Source organism: Hyaena hyaena, unplaced genomic scaffold (assembly GCF_003009895.1).
Source record: "Hyaena hyaena isolate Hyena2069 unplaced genomic scaffold, ASM300989v1 scaffold_560, whole genome shotgun sequence".
NCBI lineage: Eukaryota > Metazoa > Chordata > Mammalia > Carnivora > Hyaenidae > Hyaena > Hyaena hyaena.
In genome coordinates this window covers 398,223-423,954 of record NW_024081192.1, presented here as the reverse complement: position 1 = coordinate 423,954, position 25,732 = coordinate 398,223, and the positions used below count along the sequence as shown (strand labels likewise).

Below are 25,732 nucleotides of genomic sequence, written 5' to 3'. Positions count from 1 at the left end.
TATAAAACCCCTGTGTGACCATGCCTGTGTGTGGGTGCTTGATAACCCTAGACACGCCTTGAATACAGATGGTGCCCCATCCACCCGGACTTGACTTCACCACTTCCTCCCTGTCCCCACCCTGCCTCGTGGGCAGCGACTGAACCACTGGCTCCTGCCGGTCTGTGTGGGAGGGGGAAGGAGGGCATCTGCCCCCAGGAAGACCCGGCCACCCAGCTTTGCCCTGCTGGCTCCCCAAACTCTGCCCCCACCCCCCGCCCACCTCTGCCATTTTACTTTCCCTCTTCTGCGAGGCCCAGGGAACATATTAGTCATCGGACAAAAGCAAGACAGGCTGTTCGAGTTTTAGGATAGTTTACTTAGAAAAGTCTGGAAAGTAAAAGCCCCATGAGAAAGTCAGAGAGATGACCCCGCAGAGGACCTGGCAAGCATGAGCTCAGGAAAGAGCTGGAAGGAATGAGGGAGAAAAGGCAGCCCAGCTTGGAAATATTCTGACGTAAGCTTTTCTCCCCATGTGCCACTAAAGGAAGGTAAGTTCAGGAAGGGTTACACAACATCAAGGTGACTATAAAGCATATGTTTTAGGGTCAGATATGGATTTCACTCTATGTGACATCAGGCAAATTATTTAACCGCTCCAAACACCAACTGCCCACAATATAAGATGAAGAAAATATACTCCATGTATAGGAATTAAATGACATACCATGAACCAACACCGGGCTTAACGTATTTATGAGCCCTCCAGTAAATAACTGTGGCTCGTACCACAGCTCTTGACAAGTGAAGTGGCAAGAGGGGAGGCAGACCTGGGTGGGGACCCCCAGGCCAGCCAGGCTTACAGCGTGAACTTGGACAAGTCTCCCCCATCGCCGTGAGGCCGGCACGGCGCACCACGAGGACGTGGCAGGATGACTGGGAGGCTAGGAAATGACTTAGGGGAAAAGCCGGGTGCCTGTGTGAGGGGCCCCATCTCCCCTGCTCACTCTGTGACCTTGCAGCCTTGGGAAGACGAGCACCATGTCTCTGAGCAGCGCCTTCAGGGCTGTGGGCAACGAGCCAGGGATCATCACCTGGAGGATAGAGGTGAGCTGGGGGCACACCTTCCTCCCCATACGCGGGCTGCCCTCTGGCACCCCGAGTCTCCTGCCTTTGGCAACAGCAGGGGGCGGCATCGGAGCGCACGGTTTTCCTATCCTTGACCCCTCCTGGGTGCTCAAAGCAGGTGGTAGCAGGTGAAGGAAATGCTTTCAGCCCTGGAGAGCAGGGCTCCAAGCAAAAATAAGCTCGCCCTTTATCCTGCCATCTGCTCAGTGAGTCTGCACTTCCCGTAAATGCCCTGGAGAGATGGGTGTGGCCTGGGCCCACCCGGCCCACCCGGGACTCCTGGCTGCTTCCGTCTGGAAAAACAGAACCTGTCTTCCACCTTCCACCGGGCACTCTGGCTCCTGCCAAGTGGGAGGGGAGCTAGGGGGCAGGGTTGCTCCTCGGCCCCTCTCTACTCCTGGGGCTCGAGCCCTTCCAGCTGAGCTCAAGCTCCAACAGTCTGTGGCTGGGAACAGCCCTGACCCAGGCAGCCCCACCTGCCACATGTAAAGACCCCCTCCCCGCGCCCCCATGTCCCTGCTCTGAGCCCAGAGAGGGGCTGCTGCAGAAAACCCAGAGTGCTTAAGGCTCCCTGTTTGTTTCAAATTAGGTACTAAAAGTTACCAAAATTACGGTCTAGTTAGCATGTTTATATTCAACGCGCACATTCTGTATAGAACACGCACAAGTATGACGGCAGGTTTGCGTCACTTGGAGAGAGTGACGGAAATGCACGTGTGAAGCCAGGTGCGTGGCTCTCCTGGGACAAGCCACATGTGTAGGGGGCAAATCGGCCCCCACCCCAGACTCCAGTACCGAACTCTGGGCACGGAGCTCCTTGCGCTGCGGGCCCTCACTTGCCCCCGCCCCATGGTATCCCCACGTTGTTTGCAGGCCGTGGCCAGCACTGGGTGGTCAGGGCTGGAGAACAGTGTTAGGGGCACTGGTGCGGCTGCTCCGAGGTAGGACTTCCCTTGCCAGCTTATATCCAGCTCTTGCCTGCAAAGGGCTGGAGGTGGCTCACAAGGCCCCTCACAGTACAGTGAGATGAGACCAAGCAGGCGATGGGGAGGAGGATGGGGTGAAGGTGGGGACCCAGATTCAGAGCTGGGGCCACGCAGGTGGGGCTGGGCAGAATCGGCGGGGGCGGGGGAGCGCTAATCCTGTGGCTGGCCGCCACGCCCCATAGGATCCATGGGGACATCTCCCCTACCTCTCTCCTGCCACCTGTGCCAAATGATGGAGAGGAGAGGGAGGCCGGATGGGCGGGGTGGACTGCAGACTACACACAGCCCTTGTCCTTCCAGAAACTGGAGCTGGCGCTAGTGCCCCTGAGCGCCCATGGCACCTTCTATGAGGGGGACTGCTACGTCATCCTCTCGGTGAGCACCGTTTGCCTATTCCCATGCGCTTCTCCGCCGAGCGCCGGTTCCTGGGTCCCACCGAGATCTGCTGCTGGCGCTAATCAGGTCCCTGGCATCGGTCTTGGTCCCTCCTCGGTACTGCACAGAACAGGCCTCCAGTGTGACTATCAAAGGACGCTCTTAGGGGATGGGGCCCTCAGTCGGAACCTCAGCGGGTAGCCCACAAGCAGCACTTCTCCCTCCCGGGGCTCAGACCCCACATTAAAGTGGTGTGGAGGAAGGCCGGGTGAATATAAGGCCATGCCTCAAAGTGCCCGTTCTAGTTGAGGAAACAGTATCCCACAAGAATGATGCTAACAGAGCCACGCATATGGACAGAGCAGCGCTAGGCCAGCTGTGCAGGTGCAGGGGGGAGCGGGGTAAGTCTGCACCCTGCCTTGCAAAGGCTCCTCACTGGTCTCCATGTAGTTTGAGAACAGGAAGCTGTCAACTTGCCCCCAACGTGGGAGGGACGTGGGCTGCCAGAGCTTGAGCCACATAGCAGGTCTGCACAGAGGCCACTGCAGGCAGGGAGAGGGGCCCCGAGCCCGCCTAGGGCGGCACACAAGCCACCATATGCTATGTCCTTCCCACACCGGAGAGGCCAGCAGCAGAGCGGGGGCGGAGGGGTGAGCTGGCCCCTGACCCCATCTCTCTGGACATTCCAGACACGGAGAGTGGGCAGTCTCCTCTCCCAGAACATCCACTTCTGGATCGGGAAGGACTCCTCCCAGGACGAGCAGAGCTGCGCAGCCATCTACACTACGCAGCTGGATGACTACCTGGGGGGTGGCCCCGTGCAACACCGGGAGGTCCAGTACCATGAGTCTGACACCTTCCAAGGCTACTTCAAGCAGGGCATCGTGTGAGTAGTTATGCTGGAGCAAGGACATAAGTGTCAGTTTACCCAACAGGAAACCAAAAGGGCCAATAAGTACATGAAGAGTCCCAGAAATGCAAATCAAAACAAAGCTATCACTTCAGCTGTCAGAGCAGGCCAGATGAGAGTGCCGGCTGGTGGCAAGCGCTGGCAAGGCCGTGGAGAAATCGGCCTCGTGCCGCACCGGTGGGAGGACCGGCATAGCGTTCTGGAGAGCAGTCTGCTGCCACCGAGGCATATCCCACTTCTGGGTGCCTGACTCAGAAGACTTCTCATGTACCCGGGTCCACAAGAGCTCACGAACCAGAATGTCCACAGTAGTGTCATTAGGGTGGGGTGAAGCTGTAGGCAGTATAGAGTGCCCACCACTGGGAGACAGGAGTGGAGAAATACTCCATGATGCCAAGGAGCACCGTGTGGCGGCGGGAGACAATGGATCAGACACACCCCTAACGTGTGGGCGGGTCTTAAAGCCACGGTGCTCAGTGAACCAAGACAGAGACTTGAAATACATAACAATGCCAGTTTCCGTTTTTAAAAAATATACGCCCACCATACACCAGGACACGCTTACCAGAATGAAAAACAGAAGATAGTTGAACTGTTAGAAGGGATGACTGTGGTAGGGAGAGGAATGGGTGAGCAGATGCAGATGAAAGGGAATGCATTAATACTGAAAACGAGAGAGGGGTCTTGTAAAGGACAGTGATAATAATGTCCCATGAACAGAGGAGTTTAATTAACTCAAAACTTTTCACTTGAGATTAAAAACAAAAAGAGGAATTCAAACAAGCGGGAGAAACCTGAGGCTGGTCCAAGGCTCGCCTCTGGCAGGCTGGCAGTCCCCACTGACTAAGGGTCAGCTGGGCACAAAGCACCACAAGGTGGCACCAGGGAGCCCAAAGACAAACCTTCTGCCCCACGGTGGCTTTCTTCATGCCCTTCAGGTGCAGGACGCCTGGGATGGAGGCCAGGTTGGTATAAACACCTGGGACAGGAGGACTGATGCCTGGAGAGGGTTTTTCTTAAGGCCATAGTGTCATTGAGGCTTCTGCTACTGCCCAACTTGCACCCCTTTCTTTGTCACACACTGATCTTTAGACAGTTGCTAGAACAAAACGAGCTCAGGCTACAGTCTTCACCACTGATGGGCCCTCTAGAACCCCAGCCCTCTGTTTTGTGGGGTCCTATCCCTCTTAATACATTAGCTTGAATGCCGTTCCTTCAGAGAAGACTGCCTGACCACCAAAAAATCTATCACTCAGTCTACTTCTTAACCAACTGAGCCACCCTGGTGCCCCCTCACTTAGTCTACTTCTGTGGCAGCTGTGACCATCACCCACATCCTGTCATCGCCTCTATGGGCAAAGGTCAAAACTGTGGAATTTACAATGGTCCCCCCAAACCCAGCACACGGTAGGTGCTCAGTAAGTAACCAGGTGTTATTTGGATGTTCCCTCAGCTACAAGAAGGGGGGTGTGGCCTCTGGGATGAAGCATGTGGAGACCAACACCTACGACGTGAAGCGACTGCTACACGTGAAGGGGAAAAGAAACATCAGGGCCACCGAGGTAAGTCCTACCCATTGGCTATCTGCTCCACCTGGCACCTAAGAATGCCTCCTGGACGATGTCTGCTTCTCACCTGCAGGTGGAAATGAGCTGGGACAGTTTTAACCAAGGCGATGTCTTCTTGCTGGACCTTGGTAAGGTCATCATCCAATGGAATGGCCCAGAGAGCAACAGTGGAGAGCGCCTGAAGGTATGGTTTCTGGGGCTTGCACTCTCTCAGTTGTCTTTTTCTTCTTTCTGTTTTTTAAATTTTTTTAATGTTTTATTTATTTTTGAGAGAGAGAGTGTGAGCAGGGCACGATCAGAGAGAGAAACACACACAGAATCCAAAGCAGGCTCCAGGCTCTGAGCTAGCTGTCAGCACAGAGCCTGACACAGGGCTTGAACCCATGAACCGTGAGATCATGACCTAAGCCAAAGTCAGACGCTTAACCGACTGAGCCACCCAGGCGCCTCCCTCCTTTTTGTTGTTGTTGTTGTTGCCTTTTCCTTCTTCCTTCTTCCACTCGCTCTTCCCTTGAGATGTAAGGCAGACCCCTGCCTTTGAGTAGAATCTGTTTCAGAGACAGGCCAAATGCGTGAGTCTGTGGCTCACCCCAGGGTCCCAAGCATCAGAATAACCCCTGTGTCTGGGACCTGGGTTGCTCCTCCCAAAGCCAGCAGGTGCAGAGGGGGACCTGGAAGGGCTGACTGCTTCCTTGGGCTTTTTTGATAGGCTATGCTTCTGGCAAAGGATATTCGGGACAGGGAGCGAGGGGGCCGTGCTGAAATAGGTGTGATCGAGGGAGACAAGGAGGCAGCAAGTCCGGAGCTGATGAAGGTCCTTCAGGACACCCTCGGCCAACGCCCCATTATCAAGCCTGCAGTCCCCGATGAGATCATAGATCAGCAGCAGAAATCAAACATCATATTGTATCAGTGAGTAACTAAGCCTAGACGCTGGTTGGAAGCCGGGGTAAGGGGAAGATATCTCCCAGAAAACCAAGCACCCGTGCTTGGCTCCTCATTTTGGGTACGGGCATCTGGCTTTCTTTTAACCTTTTCATATGCAGCTTCTAGATGGAGCTCAGTGTTCCCCATTCAGGGAAGTAGCTACTGTCTCTTCCTGTCAGCCACCCCTCCTGGTCTCTTGAGGAGACTCTTCCTTTACTTGGGTCCATACATGCCCGGGGATGTGGAGCAGATAATCTTGGGGAGAGGGATGCACAGAAGTCTTCTAGACAACAGAGTCCATTACACTCTTACCTGCATTCTAGCCACGCCTGTTGGAAGAAGTCAGAATTTATACCCAGAAACTCCATCCTAAAACAAAGCCAGCAAAAATATCAAATTGGCTATCAGACGCTTTGTAGAAGGGAAGACACAGCTAATTTCTCCCCTTTTCCAGGGTCTCAGACTCAGCTGGGCAGCTGGAGGTCACGGAGGTAGCAACAAGGCCACTGGTCCAGGATTTACTGAACCATGATGTAAGTAGAGCTCGGGTGGGCATGGCTCCTGTGGCCAGACCCGGCTTCAGAGATCTTCCCTATGGTCCTCAGCAGCAGTAACCACTCTTGTCCCCGACTGCTTCAGGACTGCTACATCTTAGACCAAAGTGGAACCAAGATCTATGTGTGGAAAGGAAGAGGAGCCACAAAGATTGAGAAACAGACGGCCATGTCTAAAGCCCTGGTAGGAGCTACAGGTGTATGGTATTGTCCAAAAAATTCTGGTAGTTTTACTTCAGATGTGTAGCCATACTAGGAACGTGAGCATAGAACATCACGGTCACATACGTGGACTTCAGTCTGACAGACAAGCTGGGATTCAAGTCCAGGTTTAATACACATCTCCTGGTGTTCTGATGATTAAGCACTTAGAACAGTACTTGGCCCCTACACCGGCTCAGAAAATGCGGCTGCTATTCTCGAAGGGAATGTGCTACCACGGTTGACAGCCCTGTCCTCAAGAAGCTTATGATACTGTGCAGACCCATGCACATGAACCCAGCAGGATGCACTCACAAAGCAGTAAGTGAGCAAATGAATATGACACAAAATCAGTAGACTACGTGAGTGCCGTGAAAACATAGTATAGAGGATCTTGAAAAAAAAAAAATTAGTCATCATCATGACAGGCCAATCAAGAGATACTTGGACTGTTCCCTCAGTCCTTTCCTTGAGGCAGGTAACTTGGCCCCTACACATAAGGGAGTTAGGATTTGACTCTGACTCCCAGAAGGGAGCAATCCTATCAGCTGGCTTCAAAGGGGTGAGGCACCAGCCAAGCAAAGATGCCGGAGTATTCCCTGATTGACCTGCCTTTCGGGGACGGGGGGTGGGGGTGTCTGCAGAACTTCATCCAGATGAAGGGCTACCCTGGCAGCACCAACGTGGAGACCATCAATGACGGGGCTGAGTCGGCCATGTTTAAGCAGCTGTTCCAGAAGTGGTCAGTGAAGGACCAGACCACCGGCCTGGGGAAAACATTTGGCATTGGTAGAATCGGTGAGACTGCTCCTCAGGTCGCCTTCTCATGGCTGGGACTCTCTAGAAAGGCGGCCGTGGGTGCTTTTCACTCACTTGGCTTCTCCCAACCCCTCCTCTGCAGCTAAAGTTTTCCAGGATAAATTTGATGTGACCCTGCTGCACACCAAGCCGGAGGTAGCTGCCCAGGAAAGAATGGTTGATGACGGCAATGGAAAAGTTGAGGTAAGTCAGTGATTCGCACCTCAGGCCAGGCGGCGCTGGCCCTCCCAGCTGTTCCGCTGGAGAGGAGGGAGCGGGTGGTCCTGGGTCTGCTTTGCTCTGGCTCTGGCGCCTCAGGAGGGGTCTCTAAGAGGTGTCTGGGTCTGCAAAGCTTTCCCACAACTCCTCAGGGATGCGAGAGGCTGAAACCCCAGTGTGCTATCAGTAACTCACCTGACAGATAAATTCAAAGCATCCCCGAGCCATTATGGGGGTGTACCTGGGCAGGAACGATCCAGTTCTTCTTGGGATTCAGATCCTGCAAGTGTGATAAGTCCTCGCGCCGAGGAAAGAAGAACCAGGGAGGGAAGGCGTGCTTTCAGTGGATGGTAGTGCCTTACCTGTTGCATTCTCTGCTGAGCATGGCCCAATTCCCTTCAGGCAGCTGTCTCTTCAGATAGGAGCCCCGTCCCTGGGCAACTATGTCTCCTTCTGTGCCCAGGTCTGGAGAATTGAAAACCTGGAGCTGGTCCCTGTGGAGCGTCAGTGGCATGGCTTCTTTTACGGGGGAGACTGCTATCTGGTTCTCTACACATATGAGGTGAACGGGAAGCCACATTACATCTTGTACATCTGGCAGGTAGGCCTGAAGCAGGCTCTTGGCTTTGGGTCCTGATACTTCCTCTGGCCCCTGTGTGGTGGCAAGGCATGGTGGGGACCCATTCCTCCCCCTCTAACCACTGCAGGGCCGCCACGCCTCAAAGGATGAGCTGGCAGCCTCGGCGTACCAGGCCGTGGAGGTGGATCAGGAGTTTGATGGGGCCCCTGTGCAGGTTCGAGTCACCATGGGGAAGGAGCCACGCCACTTCATGGCCATCTTCAAAGGGAAGCTAGTTATCTTTGAGGTGAGAACCCTCAGGTAAAATTACACCATGAGCAGGAATGCTCCGAACTAACAAGTCAGCAGGAGGCTACCGTATAGGAGAGGAGGGATGGAGACCAGGGTTGGGGTAGACACAGACAAGGGATTAACCCACAAGAAGAGGGTTAATCTTAGACCGCCTGGGGGACTCGGTCCGTTAAGTGTCTGACTCTTGATTTCAGCTCAGGTCATGATTTCACAGTTCTTGAGTTTGAGCCCCACATCGGGCTCTGCACTTTCAATGCATGGAGCCTACTTGGGATTCTCTCTCTCCCTCTCTCTCTCTGTCCCTCCCCCGCTTGTGTTTTCTCTCTCCCTCAAAAATAAAATTTTTTTTTAACTTTTTTAATGTTTTATTTATTTCTAGGAGAGAGAAAGAGACAGCATGAGCAGGGGAGGGTCAGAGAGAGAGAGGGAGTCACAGACTCTGAAACAGGCTCCAGGCTCTGAGCTGGTAGTCAGCACAGAGCCCGACGCGGGGCTCGAACCCACAAACCGCAAGATCATGACCTAAGCGAAAGTCAGATGCTTAACCGACTAAGCCACCCAGGCGCCCCATAAACATTTTTAAAAAAGAAGAAGGGGGTTAATCTCTCCAAGCCATTCAAGTGAGTCCTGACTGCCTAGGGCTTCAAGTCCAAACCACTGCCCTATTAATAATGTTCAAGGTCTTTCATAATCTGACCCATATTACCTCTGGAGGTGCATTACCCTCAGCTCCCTAACCTACACATTTCACTTCAGTGAGGTGAGTCTCCTCATTAGACCTCATGTCCACATCCTTTAGACCGCCACATCCAACCCTCCCTCCCCCACTGGACGTGCCCTTTCAAACTCAAGTCCCACTTCTTCCCTGAAGCTCCGGCAGAAGCAATACCAGGAATGTATAATGCTATATGCTTGATATCACACAACCCTGTGGTCAAGTCCTGGCCTTGTCATTTATTAACCAGACTGCTAAGCCTGTTTTCCCACCTGTACTACAGGACACTAATACCTACTTCACACAGTTATTATGAGGTTCTGTGAAACAATGTAGGTAAGGCGCCAGCCACAGAGCCTAACATATAATAAAAGTCTCAGAGTGGGTGCTAATATTATTGGCTCCATGACTGCAGTGTGCCTGGCCTCTTTCCGTTTGCATGGCAGCTCCCCACGGGCAAAAGCAGTATTAAATTCACCCACGGTCTCTACAGCGGTGAGCTCAGAGCTCTGCTCATGTGGTGCTCCTGAGAACCAGATTCTGCTCTTCTCCTCTCTAGGGTGGGACTTCCAGAAAGGGAAACGCTGGGCCCGACCCTCCAGTAAGACTCTTCCAGATTCAAGGCCACGACAAATCCAACACCAAAGCAGTAGAGGTTCCAGCTTTCGCCTCCTCCCTGAACTCCAATGATGTCTTTCTGCTGCGGGCCCAAGCAGAACACTACCTGTGGTATGGCAAGGTAAGACATCTGGGCCCGCCGGACACACCAGCCCCTTGGAGCCCAGCCCTGGGCCCTCCTTCCTGTTGGCAAGGCCAGAGGGACTAAACAGTAGGCCGGAGCAGTCCTCAGGAAGAGGAGCCTTTCCCTAAAGGATCTTCAAAGGGACTGCCAGTGTTTCCCACAGTTACAAGCTCACTGACAGCATTGCTCACATCCAGGAGACACGCCATAAACTTCTACACAGGTGGAGGCTGGATAAGTCGATCTTTCCACACCAGTCTGGTGGGTTGTAAGAGGACAGGCATTAACATTAACAGAGGCACTAGAACCTTGATTCTGTCCTTTCAGATTGCTTCTACATTCAAAAGCACTAAAATTGTTTTACAAAAAAGTACTGAACGGGAGAAGATGCTCAATACCACAGTCACCAGGGAAGTGCAAGTGACAATCCCAGGGATGCCACTATACACCTAGGAGAAGGGCTTAAAAAAAAAAAAAAAAAAAAGGAGACAATACCAAGTGCAGATAAGGATGCAGAGCAATGGGAACTCGTGGGCTTTGCTGATGGCAATGCAAATATAGCCTTTGAGACACAATTTGACAGTTTCCTATAAAACACACGCATATGGGGCGCCTGGGTGGCTTAGTCGATTAAGCGACCGACTTTCGCTTAGGTCACGATCTCGCTGTTCGTGGGTTCGAGCCCCGTGTCGGGCTCTGTTCTGACTGCCAGCTCAGAGCCTGGAGACTGTTTCAGTCTGTGACTCCCTCTCTCTCTGACCCTCCCCTACTCACGCTGTCTTTCTCTCTCTCTCTCTCTCCTAGAAATAAATAAAAAACATTTAAAAAAAAAAAATAAGATAAAATAAAACACACGCATATGATCCGGCAGTCCCATGCCTGGGTATATACCCATGTGAGATAATAAAACTACCTTCACACAAATATACATACACCACCTTTATTCGCTAGCACCCAAAATTGGAAGCAACTCACCTAGAAAATGAAAACAGCAGTATATTCATACATTAGAATACTTCTCGGCAATACAACGAAAAAAGCTGGCGATGCTCACAACGAAGGTGAATCTCAAATGCACTGTATTAAGTGAAGGAAGCCAGCCTCAAAGGCTCTACAATGCGGGATTCCATGCTTAACGTTCTGGAAAACGCAAAAGTGTAGTGAGGGAGAACAGACCAAAGGTTACCAGAGGTTAAGATCGTGGGCAGTGACTGACCACAAAAGGGGTAGCTCGAGGGAATTTTTGGCAGGGCTGAGGCACATGTTCTAGACCTTCCGTTTTGATGGTGGTGACATGATCCTGTGTGTTTGTCAAGACTCCTAGAAGTGTACACCAAAAAGAGTGAATTTTCTTGAATGTAATTTTTCAAATTTAATTTTATTCTCTTAAAAAAGAATCCAAAGTAGGTGCTGAAATTCCAAGCAAAGCCAAAACCAAGGGGACTCTTGCCGACACCTGCTGTGGGTTTCAGGGTCTGGTCCTGCCCTCTGCCACCACACTGCTTTCCTCTCTGCGCTTCCTGCCATCCCCGTCCCCCACCGCTCCTCCTCTCCCAGCACTAGAACAAACCTCTCTCCCCATTCTAAAGCACTGTGGCTTTGGTAGCTGAGCCCAGGACACTCTCAGCTTGGCTTTGCCCCCCACATCAACGTGTCTATGTGTGACCAATCCCCATCCTCTCCTCCCCCCACACAGGGGTCTAGTGGGGATGAGCGGGCAATGGCCAAGGAGCTGGCCAGCCTTCTCTGCGAGGGCACAGAGGACACTGTGGCCGAGGGCCAGGAGCCGGCTGAGTTCTGGGACCTGCTTGGAGGGAAGACCGCCTATGCCAATGACAAAAGGTAGGGGAACACAGCGCCCTCTCCTCTGGGCTCCCCCTGCTGCCCAGGCTTGGGAACTGCATGAAGTCTAGGATGCCTTTCCGTTGTAAAAGTCTGATTTTGAAGTCGCTCAGTTCCTCCAAACGGACTGTATTGCAGACTCCAGCAGGAAATCCTAGACGTGCAGCCCCGTCTCTTTGAATGTTCCAATAAGACAGGGCGGTTTGTTGTCACTGAGGTCACAGACTTCACCCAGGATGACCTGAACCCAGGTGATGTGATGCTCCTGGACACCTGGGACCAGGTAAGACATAGCCAGAGAACTTGGAACAAGAGGCAGAGATGCCCCCAGTTTAGGCTATTTTTTGGATAGTGTCTCCCCTGCCAACAATAAACCCAGGGTAGCCCTGGCCCGGCCCCAAGTCAGCCAAACATTCGCCAGTGGTAAACAAAGGAAGAGCCCACTTTTTGCCAGGGATAAAGAAACCAGAAGGCTGTTTAGAACTCCCGCGTTGGGGATTTTCCCACCTTGCTTGAGAAAATCAGGCCATATTATCATCATGCGCTTCTCTCAAGATCAACAGCAACAGGATCCACACTCAGAGAGATATGGGCCTTTTAGGGAATATAGGGGTGTAAAGGGGATCTTCAAGGCAAGCCCTCCCCAATATCCTGTTTTCTTCAGCTCAGCAAACATACTCAGCCCCTCCTTCATGCCAGTCCCTGTGGTTGGTGTAGCGTCACCAAGGTGCAGGGGCCCTGCTCTGAGTTTACAGACCGATGGAGGAGCTGGATGTAGAAACATCATTTTGCCGTGATGGAGATAGGAGGTGCCATAGGAGCACGAATTAGGCACATGCAACACAGTTTAGGGGCTCAGAGAAGACTCTCTAGAAGAGATGGCTCCCACACTGAATCTCAAAGGACAAGTAGGCAAGGTAGAGAGGTAGAGCGAGCCTCCTGGGCAAAGGAAACAGCACAAGGAGAAGCAAGGAACTGAAGGGAATCGTCTATACAGGGAACTACCAACAATCCCACAACAGTTAAGGAGTCAGAGATGAAGCTAAGAAGTAGGTGTGGGCCTTACCTACCATGCCCAGTTTGAATTTTATCCGGGAAAGCTACTGAAATTTAAGCAGGTGAGTGATTTGGTCACTATGCTTTTGACAGACTGCTCTGGAAAGTAGGAGAGGAGGGATCGGGGGCGGGCGGAGGGGGACAGCAGGACACTGCACTGTGCACTGGGAAGCCCGTCAGGAGAGCAGTTGTAACAGTCAAGTAAGAGCCACCACAGGCTGTACGGGGGTGGTGGGATGGTGACAGATTTGACAAATGCTGGACACAGGGGTATCTGGGATGACTCCCAGTGCCCTAGGTGACTGGATGGATTCCATTCACCAAGAATGGAGACACAAACACAAGTCTAAGAAAGAAGGGCTGCATTCGGGGGTGTTCTATCCCATGCTGCTTGGAGGCCACCATGAGGGGGTGTCCAAGAAGTTGGGTCCAGGAAGCTGAAGTTTAATGAGAGCTCAGGACTGGACATGTAGATCTAGGAGGTACATGTATACTTAAAATTCCAGGAAAAAATAAAATAAAAAAATAAAATAAAATTCCAGGAACACCTTTCTCTCTGCTGAACAAAGTAAGCTGGGGAAGTTCTCTGAGGCTGTGATTTGCTGAGGCGGGGAAGACAGGGCAGGCCATGTGGTCTGGTACCTTGTCCTTAATAAAAGCACATGAATATTTTCCACTCCTACCACAACAGGTATTCTTGTGGATTGGGGCTGAGGCCAATGCCACAGAGAAGGAGAGAGCCCTCACTACGGCCGAGGAGTACCTGCACACTCACCCCAGTGGCCGAGACCCTGACACACCGATCCTGATCATTAAACAGGGGTTTGAGCCTCCCACCTTCACAGGATGGTTCTTGGCCTGGGACTCTCATATTTGGAGTGTAAGAACAGGGAGAATAGGGGGGTGGGGGGAACATCCCTACCACCAGGGAGCTCGGTGCCAAGAGCTCAGTGGGAAAGCAGGGTACCGACTCAAGGGCTGAGTAAATCCAGGACCACATTTCCCCCACCCCCTCCCAACTCCCTGCTTTTTACTTTCCTTCTCTTTGCCACTCACCACGGCACTAAGTCCTGTTAGAGAATTCACAGCTTGTCTCAGGAACAAGCAGTGCGTGGAAGTAATAAATGGTTTATAAACTTTATCCACACACACCACCTTTTTGAGGTTCACAACCACCCTGACCACCAGGGCAAACATTGTTTCCCATGTTATCAACGAGGAGGCTTAGAAGGGAGGGGTTTTGTCTAAAGTCACAATTAACCCATAGGAAGAAGCCAGGTTGTCTGACTCCTGGTCGACCGCTCTGTCTTCAGTCTCATCCGGAGGTAGGGAACGCCAGCAAAGAGCGCAGATCATGTTAAGTACCTTCCAGCCTGGCATGGACCAGAAGTGGGGATTTTTATCTGTGCTTCCCCCTGCAGTGGTTTCTGATTCCCTGACTCCTTGGCTTGTTTGCTCCCCTTAAGGGTACAGCCTAGGCCTGAGGTATAGTCCCCCATAAGCAGCACCTCGTCCTGTTTTCTGTCTCTTTGTTTCAGGCAGGGAAATCATATGAACAGTTAAAAGAAGAGCTAGGAGATGTTGCTGCTATTACAAGAATCACTGCGGTGAGTTGGGTTTACTCTTGGAGAAGCAAGCAGAGCCCACGAGAAACTGTAAATGGTACAGATGCCCCATGGGCAAAACCCTATCTTGTCCTTCTTACTATCACTCTAGTGGTCCACTGTGATTTAAAATTGTTGGGTTTTTAAAATTTATTTATTTTGAGAGAGAGAGAGAGAGAGAGAGCACATGAGTGTACAAGCAGGAGAGGGACAGAGAGGGAGAGAGAAAATCCCAAACAGTTTCTGCACTGTAAGCGCAGGGCCCAAAGCAGGGCTCAAACCCATGAACCCATGAGATCACAACCTGCACGGAAATCAAGAGTCAGATGCTTAACCGACTGAGCCACGCAGGCACCTCCAGATTTAGGATTGTTTTAATCAACAGAAAAATAGGTCTCAAAGCCAAGTTCCTCATTTTACTGCCTTCCAGAATTTAAAACAGATTTGCTGCTTAAAAAAAACAAACATAGGGGAACCTGGGTGGCTCAGTTGGTTAAGCGCCCGACTTTGGCTCAGGTCATGATCTCACAGTTCGTGGGTTCGAGCCCCGCATCAGGCTCTGTGCTGACAGCTCAGAGCACAGAGCCTGCTTCGGATTCTGTGTCTCCTTCTCTCTCTGTCCCTCCCCTACTTGCACTGTATGTCTCTCTCAAAAATAAATAAACATGAAAAAAAAAAAAAGAAATGACTTCAATTTGAAGTCATTTATAGGCTGGAAAAGCATGAGCCGAAACACAAGTGCCAAAGGAAGGTATGTGATCACAGTAGTTAAGTGAGACACACGCACAGCATTTATGCCAAAATGTCTATACAGGATTTCCCCTAGACTTACTGAATCAGTCTTCCCAAGAAGACCCTCAAATCTGAATACTTTATTTTATTTTTTAATTTTTTTTATTTATTTCTGAGAGAGAGAGAGAGGGAGAGGGAGAGGGAGAGAGAGATAGTGTGAGCAGGGGAGGGTCAGAGAGAGGCGGAGACACAGAATCCGAAAAAGGCTCCAGGCTCTGAGCTAGCTGTCAGCACAGAGCTCAACGTGGGGCTCGAACCCACGAACCGTGAGATCATGACCTGAACCGAAGTCAGACATCCAATCGACTGAGCCACCCAGGCGCCCCTCAAATCTGCATATTTTAGGATTTCCAGATGATTCTGACACACGGCCAACTTTAGAGAGCACTGTTCTAAAAGGTAATCACAAAGGGTGCAGTGGTATAAGCCACAATACTCAATGTTATACACACAGAACTTCGACTGCACAGACCCCGAACCGTCTCTTATCCTGTCTACATTCTTACCTCGCCTAGGACATGAAGAATGCAACCCTCTCCCTGAATTCGGAGCAAAAATATTACCCTATAGAAGTTCTGTTGAAAAGTCAAAATCAGGAGCTGCCTGAGGATGTGAACCCTGCCAAGAAGGAGGTGAGTGGCTAGAGGAGCCGTGTCTGATGTGAGCAGAGCTCTCCACGAACAAAGCACCGGTCTCCGCACGTGGCCTAGTAGGACCACTATGGCACACCATAGGCCCCTCAACAGACACCTGAGCTACCCAGCAGCTCAAGACAAAAACCCGGGGCTCCCACATCAACCCCTCAGCTGGCCTCTGCCCCCTCGTCTCCCTCTCTCTGCTGTCCAGCCATCAAGGACGACTGCAATAGTCCCCCACCTGATTTCCACCCTTCCCCCTGCGATCAGTTCCCCATTTAACAGCTGGGAGGCTTTTAACACAAACAACACTGTTCTGTTTCAAACGCCTCACGTGGCTCTCCACTACGGTTAGAAGAGAATCCAAAATCCCGTGTGGCCTTCAAGGCTCTACACAGCCTGGCCCCTGCCCACCTCTCTGATTTCATCTCATTGACCACTGCCTTCTTCACTTTCCACCCCCTCCAGCCTATGGCTCCCTTTCTGTCTTCGACATGCTCCTCCCAGCCTGTGAGCCTTTACACTGGTATTGCTCCCACCTAAAAAAACTTTCTTCTCTCAGATCCTCACAGAGCCAGCTCCTCATCACTGTTTAGGCCTCAGCTCCAATGTTCCCTCCCCAGAAAGGCCTTCCCTGACCGCCCTGTCTACTGCTCCTTGAGAGCAAGCATCTTGTCTGTCTCATTCACCACCACTGTCTCTGCTTTTCAGCACCTCTAACAGTTCCTAGCACATAGTAGGCACTCTTTAAGTTTTGGCTGAATGAATTAACATTTTCTTGTTGAATGGATTAACTCATTTTCCCCTTGAAGGAGTTGATTTGGGAAGGGTTTCTGGGTTTCCCATAATGTCTTATCTATCCAACTGTTACGTATCCGGACTACAGCCTTCTTAGAAACAGAAGCTGTATCTTCATTCAGAAAATATTCGGCAAGCATCAATAAATAAATGTTAGGGGAATTTTATGCACTCAACAAGATCCACTTGATCATGCATTTGAAAATATCTGGATGGCTCAGTCGGTTGAGTGTCTGACTCTTGATTTTGGCTCAAGACACGATCTCATGGTTCACAGGCTTGAGCCTTCATCGGGCTCTATGCTGACAGTGAGGAGCCAGCTGGGGATTCTCTCTCCCTCTCTGCCCCTTCCCCGCTCACACACACATCTGCACTCTCTCTCTCAAAAATAAACATTTTTTAAAAAATGAAAATGTCTGGATAAAAAAGGGAGATAAGGGCATGAAGGAAAACCATCACTCGATTTAGTTCTCCATTCAGCCAAAACCTAATGTCTAGAATTCATCATATATAACCAATTTCTTGTTATTCTGGAAAAAACCTGGTGCCAGGTGGGACCATGAGAGCAGCAAATCCAGTCAGCTTCTCCTCAGGCCAAATGGGACCCCACAACCTAAGAACTCTTCAATAGATAATTTAAGTCTATTACAGACCTCCTGAAAATTCACTCTCCTTCCCCCTTCAAAGATGATCTCTGGCTCTACATTCCCCTCCCCCACTTCTGTTGGCATTGATAGGTGTCATGTTTTCCTTCTAACCAGAGACTTGGTTTTCTCTCTTAGAATTACCTCTCTGAACAAGACTTTATTTCTGTGTTTGGCATCACAAGAGGGCAATTTGATGCTCTGCCTGGCTGGAAGCAGCTCCAAATGAAGAAAGAAAAGGGGCTTTTCTGAGGCAAGAAGTGATATGCCTACCACAAGACCACAGAAGAGAGCAGATAGTGCCAATATTAGGAAAGAATGTACCTGCCAATTTTTGCCTAATAGCCAGCTACTTAATTTGGATGCAAATCACAGCATGTTCTCCATTTCTCTCATCCTTGCATTCCTTGTTATATACCTAAAATGTTAAATACCTATTTTTCAATTTTTGTGGCCTTCCAGTTTAAAGTCCCAGCAGAAAGCACTAAACCTACACGAATCCATAGAAGTCAATGTAAGAGAACAAAAAAAATGAAGTTTAAAGAGTTTAATAACAGGGCAAAGATGTACGTTTGTTTTAAATTTTAAGATCAGGAGACACCTGGGTGGCTCAGACGGTTAAGCGTCAGATTCCTGATTGCAGCTCAGGTCATGATCTCACAGCTCCTGAGTTCAAGCCCAGAGTAGGGCTCTGTGGTGACAGCATAGAGCCTGCTTAGGATTTTCTCTCTCTCCCTCTGTCTGCCCCTCCCTCCCTTGCTTGTGCGTGCTAATAAATAAACTTCAAAATAAATAAGTAAATAAATTTTAAGATCGGTATTTCCAAAATCTGTTTAACCCACCAATCACTGAAGTTACTTGCATATATACCCCAGGTCAAAATCCTAATGCCCAGATCTGTATGTGTCAGAGATTTTTAACTTTTCAAGTAAAGATATCTGTATGAGAAAATAGGAGTTCTTTTCAGTATTTGGGGTTTGGCTCTTACGGTAATTATTTTGTTGTGTTGGGAGGGCTGTCTCGGCACTGGGGTAGTAAGGAGGCACTGCTGAGTGAGTTCTCCAGATAACTGCACCACTGTACGGTCCTGTTTCTGGCACGAGAATGCCAAAATCTGCCTTCCAGCTGTCCAGGAAACCTCCATCCCCACCCATCTACACTCCATTATCCAAAAGACAAACAGGGCCATGTGGTACTAATTTCAGTAATGAGGCCAGACCTGCGTGTATACCACTGCAGAGAGCCTTCAAAGCGCGCTACAGACCTCAACAAATGAACCACATTTTCCAGACAACTCGAAGTCTGAGTCAACAATTCCCAAGGAATCCATGTGGCAGAAATAACGTAACTGGGGAAGTTCCAGGATAGAAGCACAGTCCACAGCAGAACGAGAGCCCTCAGTCACAGAAGCAGTAAGACAAACTGAGTCAGACACTTTGGGGATAACGCTGGGGGAGCAGGAGCACACCTATGCCTGCCTGTCTCCGAAGACAGGTCGTCACCTCAATAAAGCCCGTCTGTTGTTTCCTACAACTTCCCACAAGGACGGACAGGGAAGGTAAAGTCAGCATTACGCAAATAAGGAAAAGATTTTACTCTCTTTACTATATAATGGTTTTATTTAAGAATTTTACCCATTGAGAACATCATTCCATTATAAACGCAAATTGTGGGTCTGAAGATGCTCAGGAAATAACTTCTCTTCCTAACGATGTCTAGAGCTAAGAATAAGCATTTCCTCTGGGGCCAAGTCTCTGGAACCTATTCAGCTTCTGCCGCCTCCTCTCCTTCTCCACATTCAAATCGCACAAAGTCTACTACAGACACCCCTTGAGGCTGCACGTACTGCCCCAACGTGATGGAGGGATCCAGCAAGTATGGCTGAGACAGCATCTTGGTTTCCGCCTCTCCCCCAGGCTCATCATCCAAAGAGCCTACCGAGAGAGGGGCCATGCCTACCACGTGCTGCCCAAGGCGGCGGCCAAGGTCTTCGAGGTTTGCTCTCCGCTCAGACGTCTCACAGACAACGAGGGCCCCGTACTTCCCCAGCACCAGGTTGTGGGGCGAGGGGCTGTGCATTGCTCCATGGACGTAAGAGCCAACATAGAACCCGGCCGGCACCTTCACCCATGCAGCTCGTTTAAGGGTCATGTTTTCTCCCAGCTTACCTATAAGAAAGAAAACAACACATTTCCACGAGACAATGACTGTGGTAGCACCCAAGTACACACAGAAGCGGCCAAGTCGGGAAGCCGGTCCTCTGCACGCACACTGTGCACATGCTTTTAAGATGGAAAGATACCATTTGCAGTTTGAAGAGGAAAGGGCGTATAGGAGGAGAGGTTGGGGGTGGGAGAAACAGAGAACACTTTATGGAGCACTAACTATGTGCCTCGCTGGTATTTAAAAACACCGGCCACTGGGGCGCCTGGGTGGCTTAGTCGGTTAAGCATCCGACTTTCGCTTAGGTCATGATCTCGCGGTTCGTGGGTTTGAGCCCCGCGTCGGGCTCTGTGCTGACTGCCAGCTCAGAGCCTGGAGCCTCTTTTGGAGTCTGTGACTCCCTCTCTCTCTGACCCTCCCCTGCTCACGCTGTCTGTCTCTCTCTCTCCTAGAAATAAATAAAAAATATTAAAAAAAATAAAAAAATAAAAAATAAAAAATAAAAACACCGGCCAGGCTGTCCCACAGTCCTGCCTCTTACCAGCTATATGACCTGAGGCGACCAACTTATGGACATAACCCCATTTACTAATTTATCAAGCTTTGTTACCTCCTCTGTTAGATGGAGATGCCGCTGCTTAAGATGACCGAAAAGCAAGGTTCTTAGGAGAAATACACAAAGTAACATATGTAGGGGTGCCTGGGTGGCTCAGTCCCTTAAGCATCCAACTTTGGCTCAGGTCATGATCTCACTGACAGTGAGTTCGAGCCCCATATCAGGCTCTGTGCTGACAGCTCAGAGCCTCAAGCTTGCTTCAGATTCTGTGTCTCCCTTTCTCTCTGTGCACCCCCCCTCACGCTCTGTCTCTGTCTCTCAAAAATGAATAAATGTTAAAAAAAAAAAAAAAAAAAGCAACATATGTACCCGCCCAAGGTCACACAGCTAATGCACACCAGAGTTGGAAGTAAAATCCATATCTCACTCCAAAGCAATGGAGTGTTTTCTTCCTAACGAAATTACCATCCCTTCCGGAAATCACCGTAACTGACACAGACAATCATCATCCACTTTAACAGGAAAAAGTCCATGGCTAAAAGCCCCAGAAAATCCAAAACCGCATGTCATCGGGTAGTTTCAACTTCCTCTCATCAGAAATAAAAAGGCAACATTTTCAGAGTTGTTTTTAAGAAGCAAAAATGGGGCATCTGGGTTGTTCAGTTAATTAAGCATCGAACTTTTGGTTTCAGCTCAGGTCATGGTTTCACCGTTCATGGGGTCCAGTCCCACATCAGGCTCTGAGCTGGCAGCACGGAGCCTGCTTGGGATCCTCTCTCTCCCTCTCTTTTTCTTCCCCTCCCCTCCCTGCAATGTCTCTCTCAAAGTAAAAACTTTTTAAAATTAAAAAAAAAAAAAAAGAAGAGGAAGAACCAAAAATGATTCCAGTTTTCCCTGTCTCTAACAGAAGTTCAAATAAGCGACCCCAAAAGGAATCTGGGTAAATATCTCTGCATGAGCCATAATTATATCTGAGTCTTCAACGGGGGAGTATGCAGGAATCAAAATAAATCTTAAAACTACTCAAAGCATCTCAGAATGCCTGGGTGGCTCAGTCAGTTAAGAGTCCGACTTCGGCTCAGGTCATGATCACATGGTTTGTGGGTTCGAGCCCTGCGTCGGGCTCTGTGCTGACAGCTAGCTCAGAGCCTGGAGCCTGCTTCCGATTCTGTGTCTCCCTCTCTCTCTGACCCTCCCCTGTTCACGCTGTTTCTCTCTCTCTCTCTCTCAGAAATAAATAAAAAACATTAAAAAAAAAAAAAAAAAGAGTCCGACTTCAGCTCAGGTCATGATCTCGTGGTTCTGAGTTCAAGCCCTGCATCAGGGTCTATGCTGACAGCTCAGAGCCCACTGCATGCTTCAGATTCTATGTCTCCTTCTCTCTCTGCCCTGCCCCTGCTCACGCTCTCTCTCTCAAAAATAAACGTTAAAAAAAAAAACTACTGAAAGCATCTAAACAATAGTTAATTCTCAGAAACTGACATGGCTGAAACACCCAGTTCTTCCAGAATTTCTTAATAAGACTCATTCACAGCTGTCTGCCTGGTTTCTCATCTATGACTCACGGAATCACACATACTTCAAGATAACCTGATAAAACAGAATTGATGCCTTGACTGGAAACGTTGGATGAGCAGTAAATTCCCAGCAAGCTCAACCCCAGCCCTACTTCCCTCCTTCCACTAAGAGCACGTAGGAAGAAAGCAAAATCCCCATCAGTTCTGGCACGATGACCCAGATGTAGCTCCTGCAGCCAGTGGGTCTTGAAAGAATGTACCGTCACACATTCAGGATCAGATTTTTCTAAAGAAGAGATCAAATTCCTACATACAACACCCCAAAATATTCCTGGATCCCTCCATAAAGAAGGTGAGATGATTTCTCATGTACTGTTTCTCGCACAGTGTAGAGAGAGGTAGTCAACTAGAAGGTGCCAAAGGCCACCCCTGCCTGACGACTTGCTTAGTTTGGTCAGTAACGTGATGCCTGCAGAGTGCTGGAAACAGATTTTGATTAGCAGCAAATAGCTAAAAACTAAAAATTTTGCATACATACATATGACTTTTCAATTCTTTTAAAGGAATTTAAAAATTCTGACCACACTGGGACCCCAAGGTAACAAATGGCTGGAGCTTGGTAATGGTTTCGTTCAGCAGTGTGAGCTCTTCAGGGGGCCTACAGCTCACTAATATCTAACACACAACATGACCCGCTTCCCATGTTCATAGTATGTGACCCGTGTAGGTACATAAGTTTGCGATTCTTGATCTGGGTGTTGAGGAATAAATATCAAAGATACCAGGAGATCCAGTTCTTAACTTCCAGCTCCTACAATCCTTACAAATACTTACCAATTGCTAAGGCTAGCTGATCCTTGAGAGAGCCTTCCGTCTCAGGCCCAGCAGGAAGTTCAGAGAGCTCAGAGGAATTCAGGAAACCCTGAGCGCACAAGAAAATGAACAAATCAGTTCTATCCTCTTTAAATTATCTAGAGTCTAGGCAAAATAGCTTATTTCTCAAAAAATAATTTAAGACAACTCAGTACAAATGAATGTTTTCAATAAACCAAAGACGTTATAAATTTATAACAGTTCCATTTTTGTAAATATTTTGTTCTATCGCTGCACCACCCCCCAATTCCATCCCAATCCCATCCTCTGTCCTAACTTCTTAAACTATAATTTCCCAGAAATCAAGAATAGTATTTTCTATTGAAAATGCTGAAGCTCAAAGACTGACTGAATAAACCACGGCACGGCCACACAGTGGAAAATTATGCAGCTGGTAAAAAGGAAGAAGAAATATCTGCATGAGCTGCCATAGAGTATTTCCAGGATATATTATTAAGTGAAAAAAGCAATTTAAAAGAGTACATGTATATTATACACCCATTTGTGTAACAAAGTACACAAATTTATATTTATATAAACATGCTTAGTTTTGCAAAAAGAGGTAAAGAATATCCAAAACCCAATGAAACTGGTTATCTGCAGAAGCGGACAAGAATCAGCTAGAAAGGAGAGAAGATGGAGTGAGACCATCTGTGTGTGTGCATGTGTGTGTGTATTACAGTTTTAACTTCCAGACTCTGTTAATGTTTTACATATTTGAAAACAAACAGAAACATAAGACTGACTATATTTCAAACGAATAACGTAACTTCACAGAAAGTAAGAAAAATAAACTAATCCAAGCAACTTTCAGTACAGTCTTAAGACCACGTAACTTCAATATAAAGGCAAAAAAACATCAAAGAAATCTTGAACTCCTTAATAGGTTTGTTATTTGCAGTGGTCAGGTATAGTAACTAAAACAATTCAGTGTGTGTTATCACAATGAGTAAACAGGTAAGCATACTGAAGTTGCTAAGATCATGTGTACTAACTGTGAGAGAAGAAAGATACAAATATACAATAGGGGAAGAAAGAAGAACCCTGTAATGCAGGATTAGAACACTAGAACACACACACACACACACACACACACATACACACTTACTTCCTGGATCTGTCTGCTGAAAGAGCAGAGCAGCAATGACATCTCAGCAGAAATAAGCATATATAATGACTAGATCTCGGATTCTAAAAACTACTCCCCCCTTAAAAAGGATCAGGACTCCTTGGAAAAGTGGCCAATTCCATGGGTGGGGCAAAGAAAGTATGAGTAAACATACCCATGAGGAAACATACACAGCCCCAAATTATCTTGTTATGGTACAAAGTAAGGAAATACTCAGAAAATAATGAGCACATTTTCAAATGGTCAATACAGCCAGCCTGCAATGGCCAAATCCAGGGATAATTTGAACATCAAACTCAATAATGGATTATACAAAGAATTACAACATATCGTATAAAACAATCCGTGAGTCAATACTAGTTCTAAGTAAATCACTAAACATGGGGAGAAGTCTTTCTTGCAGTAGAATGCCAACTAATAAAGCTAATACATGTAAAAGAAACTGTAAGAGTTAGAAAAATAACCATTATGCAATTATCATAGTAATAAGTGACTCTGACATAGGGCGTCTGGGTGGCTCAGTCGGTTAAGTGTCCAACTTTGGCTTAGGTCATGATCTCACGGTTCGTGAGTTAAAAGCCTCGCTTTGGGCTCTGTGCTGACAGCTCAGAGCCTGGAGCTTGCTTTGGATTCTGTGTCTCCCTCTCTCTCTCTGCCTCTCCCCCATTCACACTCTGTCTCTCTCTCAAAACTAAAACAAAAGTATTTTTTTTTAATTGTTTTTAATAAATTAAATAACTGACTCTGACCAGAATCTTCAACGGATGCTAATACTTTCAGGTAGGTTTTTCAGGGAACTGGACATTTACATAGTCTCAAAGAATCTTCCATACAGATTACCTGTTAATTACAAAGAGGAACAGAATAACTGTACACCCTAACCAAGAAGAGATCAAAATTAACATCATCAATCAATAATGGGACCAGCAGTCATTACATGCCTTCCTGACATGATTTTCTGAGAAAAATTCAGGATAACTTATTACATATTCATGCTAAAAACCCATACTCTGAGTCTAAGAAGAAACATCAGACAAACCCAACTGAAGATTATTCTGCAATACTGTCCTAAATCCTTCAAAAATGTCAATGTGGGGCACCTGGCTGGCTCAGTCAGAAGAGAATGTAATTCTTGATCTTGGGGTTGTAAGTTCAAGACCCACACTGGATGTAGAGATTATTTAAACTCTTTTAAGAAAAAAAGGTCAACGTAATGGAAGACAAAGGCTGAGGAACCAACATGACAACTAGCTGAAACACAATTAGTTGCAATTGTACAGGACTGTCCTGGATCAGAAAAAAAATTGCTAGCTGGCAAAATATGAATATGTTATCATATACTACATAAATAAAAATATTGTATAAACGTTTAAATTCCTAAATGTGATTACTACACTGTGGTTGCACAGACAAATGTCATCTTTAGGAGACAATGTGTTCATGGGAAAAGGGTCTTGATGTCTGCAACATACTTGCAAAAAATGTTTAAAATATTGATGGGACTCCTGGCTGGCTCAGTCAATTGAGCATGAGACTCTTGATTTTGGGGTTGAGAGTTTGAGCCCCACATTCGGTGTAGAGATTATTTAAAGACAAAATCATATAAAATAGTCATGATAATAATATGTATATAAAGTGTGATAAAGCAGGGTACCTGGGTGGCTCAGCTGGTTGGGCGTCTGACTCTTGATTTTGGCTCAGGTCATAATCTCATGATTCATAATTCTGCACTAACAGCATTAAGCCTGCTTGGAATTCTCTCTCTCCTATCTCTGGGTTCCTGCCTTGTGCATACACTCTCACTCAAATAAACAAACTTAAAAAAAAAGTGATAAAGCAAATGAATCAAAATGTTAATAAATGGTGAATCTAGATAAAAGTACAATGTAGCTTATTGAAGAATACTGGCAACTTTTCTGTAAGTCTGAATTTTTTTCAAAATGAACGTTAAAAATGGGTGTCTTGGGGCGCCTGGGTGGCTTAGTTGGTTAAGCGTCCGACTTTCGCTTAGGTCATGATCTCGCGGTTCGTGGTTTCGAGCCCCGCGTCAGGCTCTGTGCTGACTGCCAGCTCAGAGCCTGGAGCCTGTTTCAGTCTGTGACTCCCTCTCTCTCTGACCCTCCCCTGCTCACGCTGTCTCTCTCTCTCTC

The 25,732-nt window shown here is 48.3% G+C and overlaps 2 protein-coding genes across 2 annotated transcripts in view; one reads left to right on the top strand and one right to left on the bottom strand.

Annotated features, from left to right (window-relative positions):
• The first annotated feature begins 1,006 nt into the window (after positions 1-1,006).
• On the top strand, positions 1,007-17,946 carry AVIL (advillin). The gene is made up of 19 exons (XM_039256187.1): positions 1,007-1,086; positions 2,394-2,468; positions 3,158-3,354; positions 4,832-4,940; positions 5,020-5,130; positions 5,656-5,858; positions 6,328-6,406; positions 6,513-6,611; positions 7,273-7,426; positions 7,530-7,630; positions 8,109-8,246; positions 8,353-8,511; positions 9,791-9,970; positions 11,670-11,815; positions 11,954-12,098; positions 13,563-13,751; positions 14,410-14,478; positions 15,783-15,899; positions 17,483-17,946. Exons 1-19 carry the CDS (start codon positions 1,021-1,023, stop codon positions 17,594-17,596), a joined length of 2,451 nt encoding a protein of 816 aa, XP_039112118.1. The 5' UTR covers positions 1,007-1,020; the 3' UTR covers positions 17,597-17,946.
• A 988-nt stretch (positions 17,947-18,934) lies between these two features.
• The window catches only part of TSFM (Ts translation elongation factor, mitochondrial), a 12,476-nt gene continuing 5,678 nt past the window's right edge, over positions 18,935-25,732 (bottom strand). The window contains exons 5-6 of the mRNA XM_039256194.1: positions 22,415-22,502; positions 18,935-19,512 (exon numbers count right to left, since the gene is read on the bottom strand). Coding sequence (XP_039112125.1) covers positions 19,106-19,512; positions 22,415-22,502 — 495 coding nt within the window. The 3' untranslated portion in view covers positions 18,935-19,105. The remainder of the gene's footprint in view (positions 19,513-22,414; positions 22,503-25,732) is intronic.

Bases quoted from the DNA above. Each gene is read 5' to 3' on its own strand.
- AVIL (XM_039256187.1), top strand. From the start codon at position 1,021: ATGTCTCTGAGCAGCGCCTTCAGGGCTGTGGGCAACGAGCCAGGGATC. The intron at 6,612-7,272 runs GTAGGAGCTACA...GGGTGTCTGCAG, and splicing joins CGGCCATGTCTAAAGCCCTG to AACTTCATCCAGATGAAGGG. The intron at 7,631-8,108 runs GTAAGTCAGTGA...TTCTGTGCCCAG, and splicing joins ACGGCAATGGAAAAGTTGAG to GTCTGGAGAATTGAAAACCT.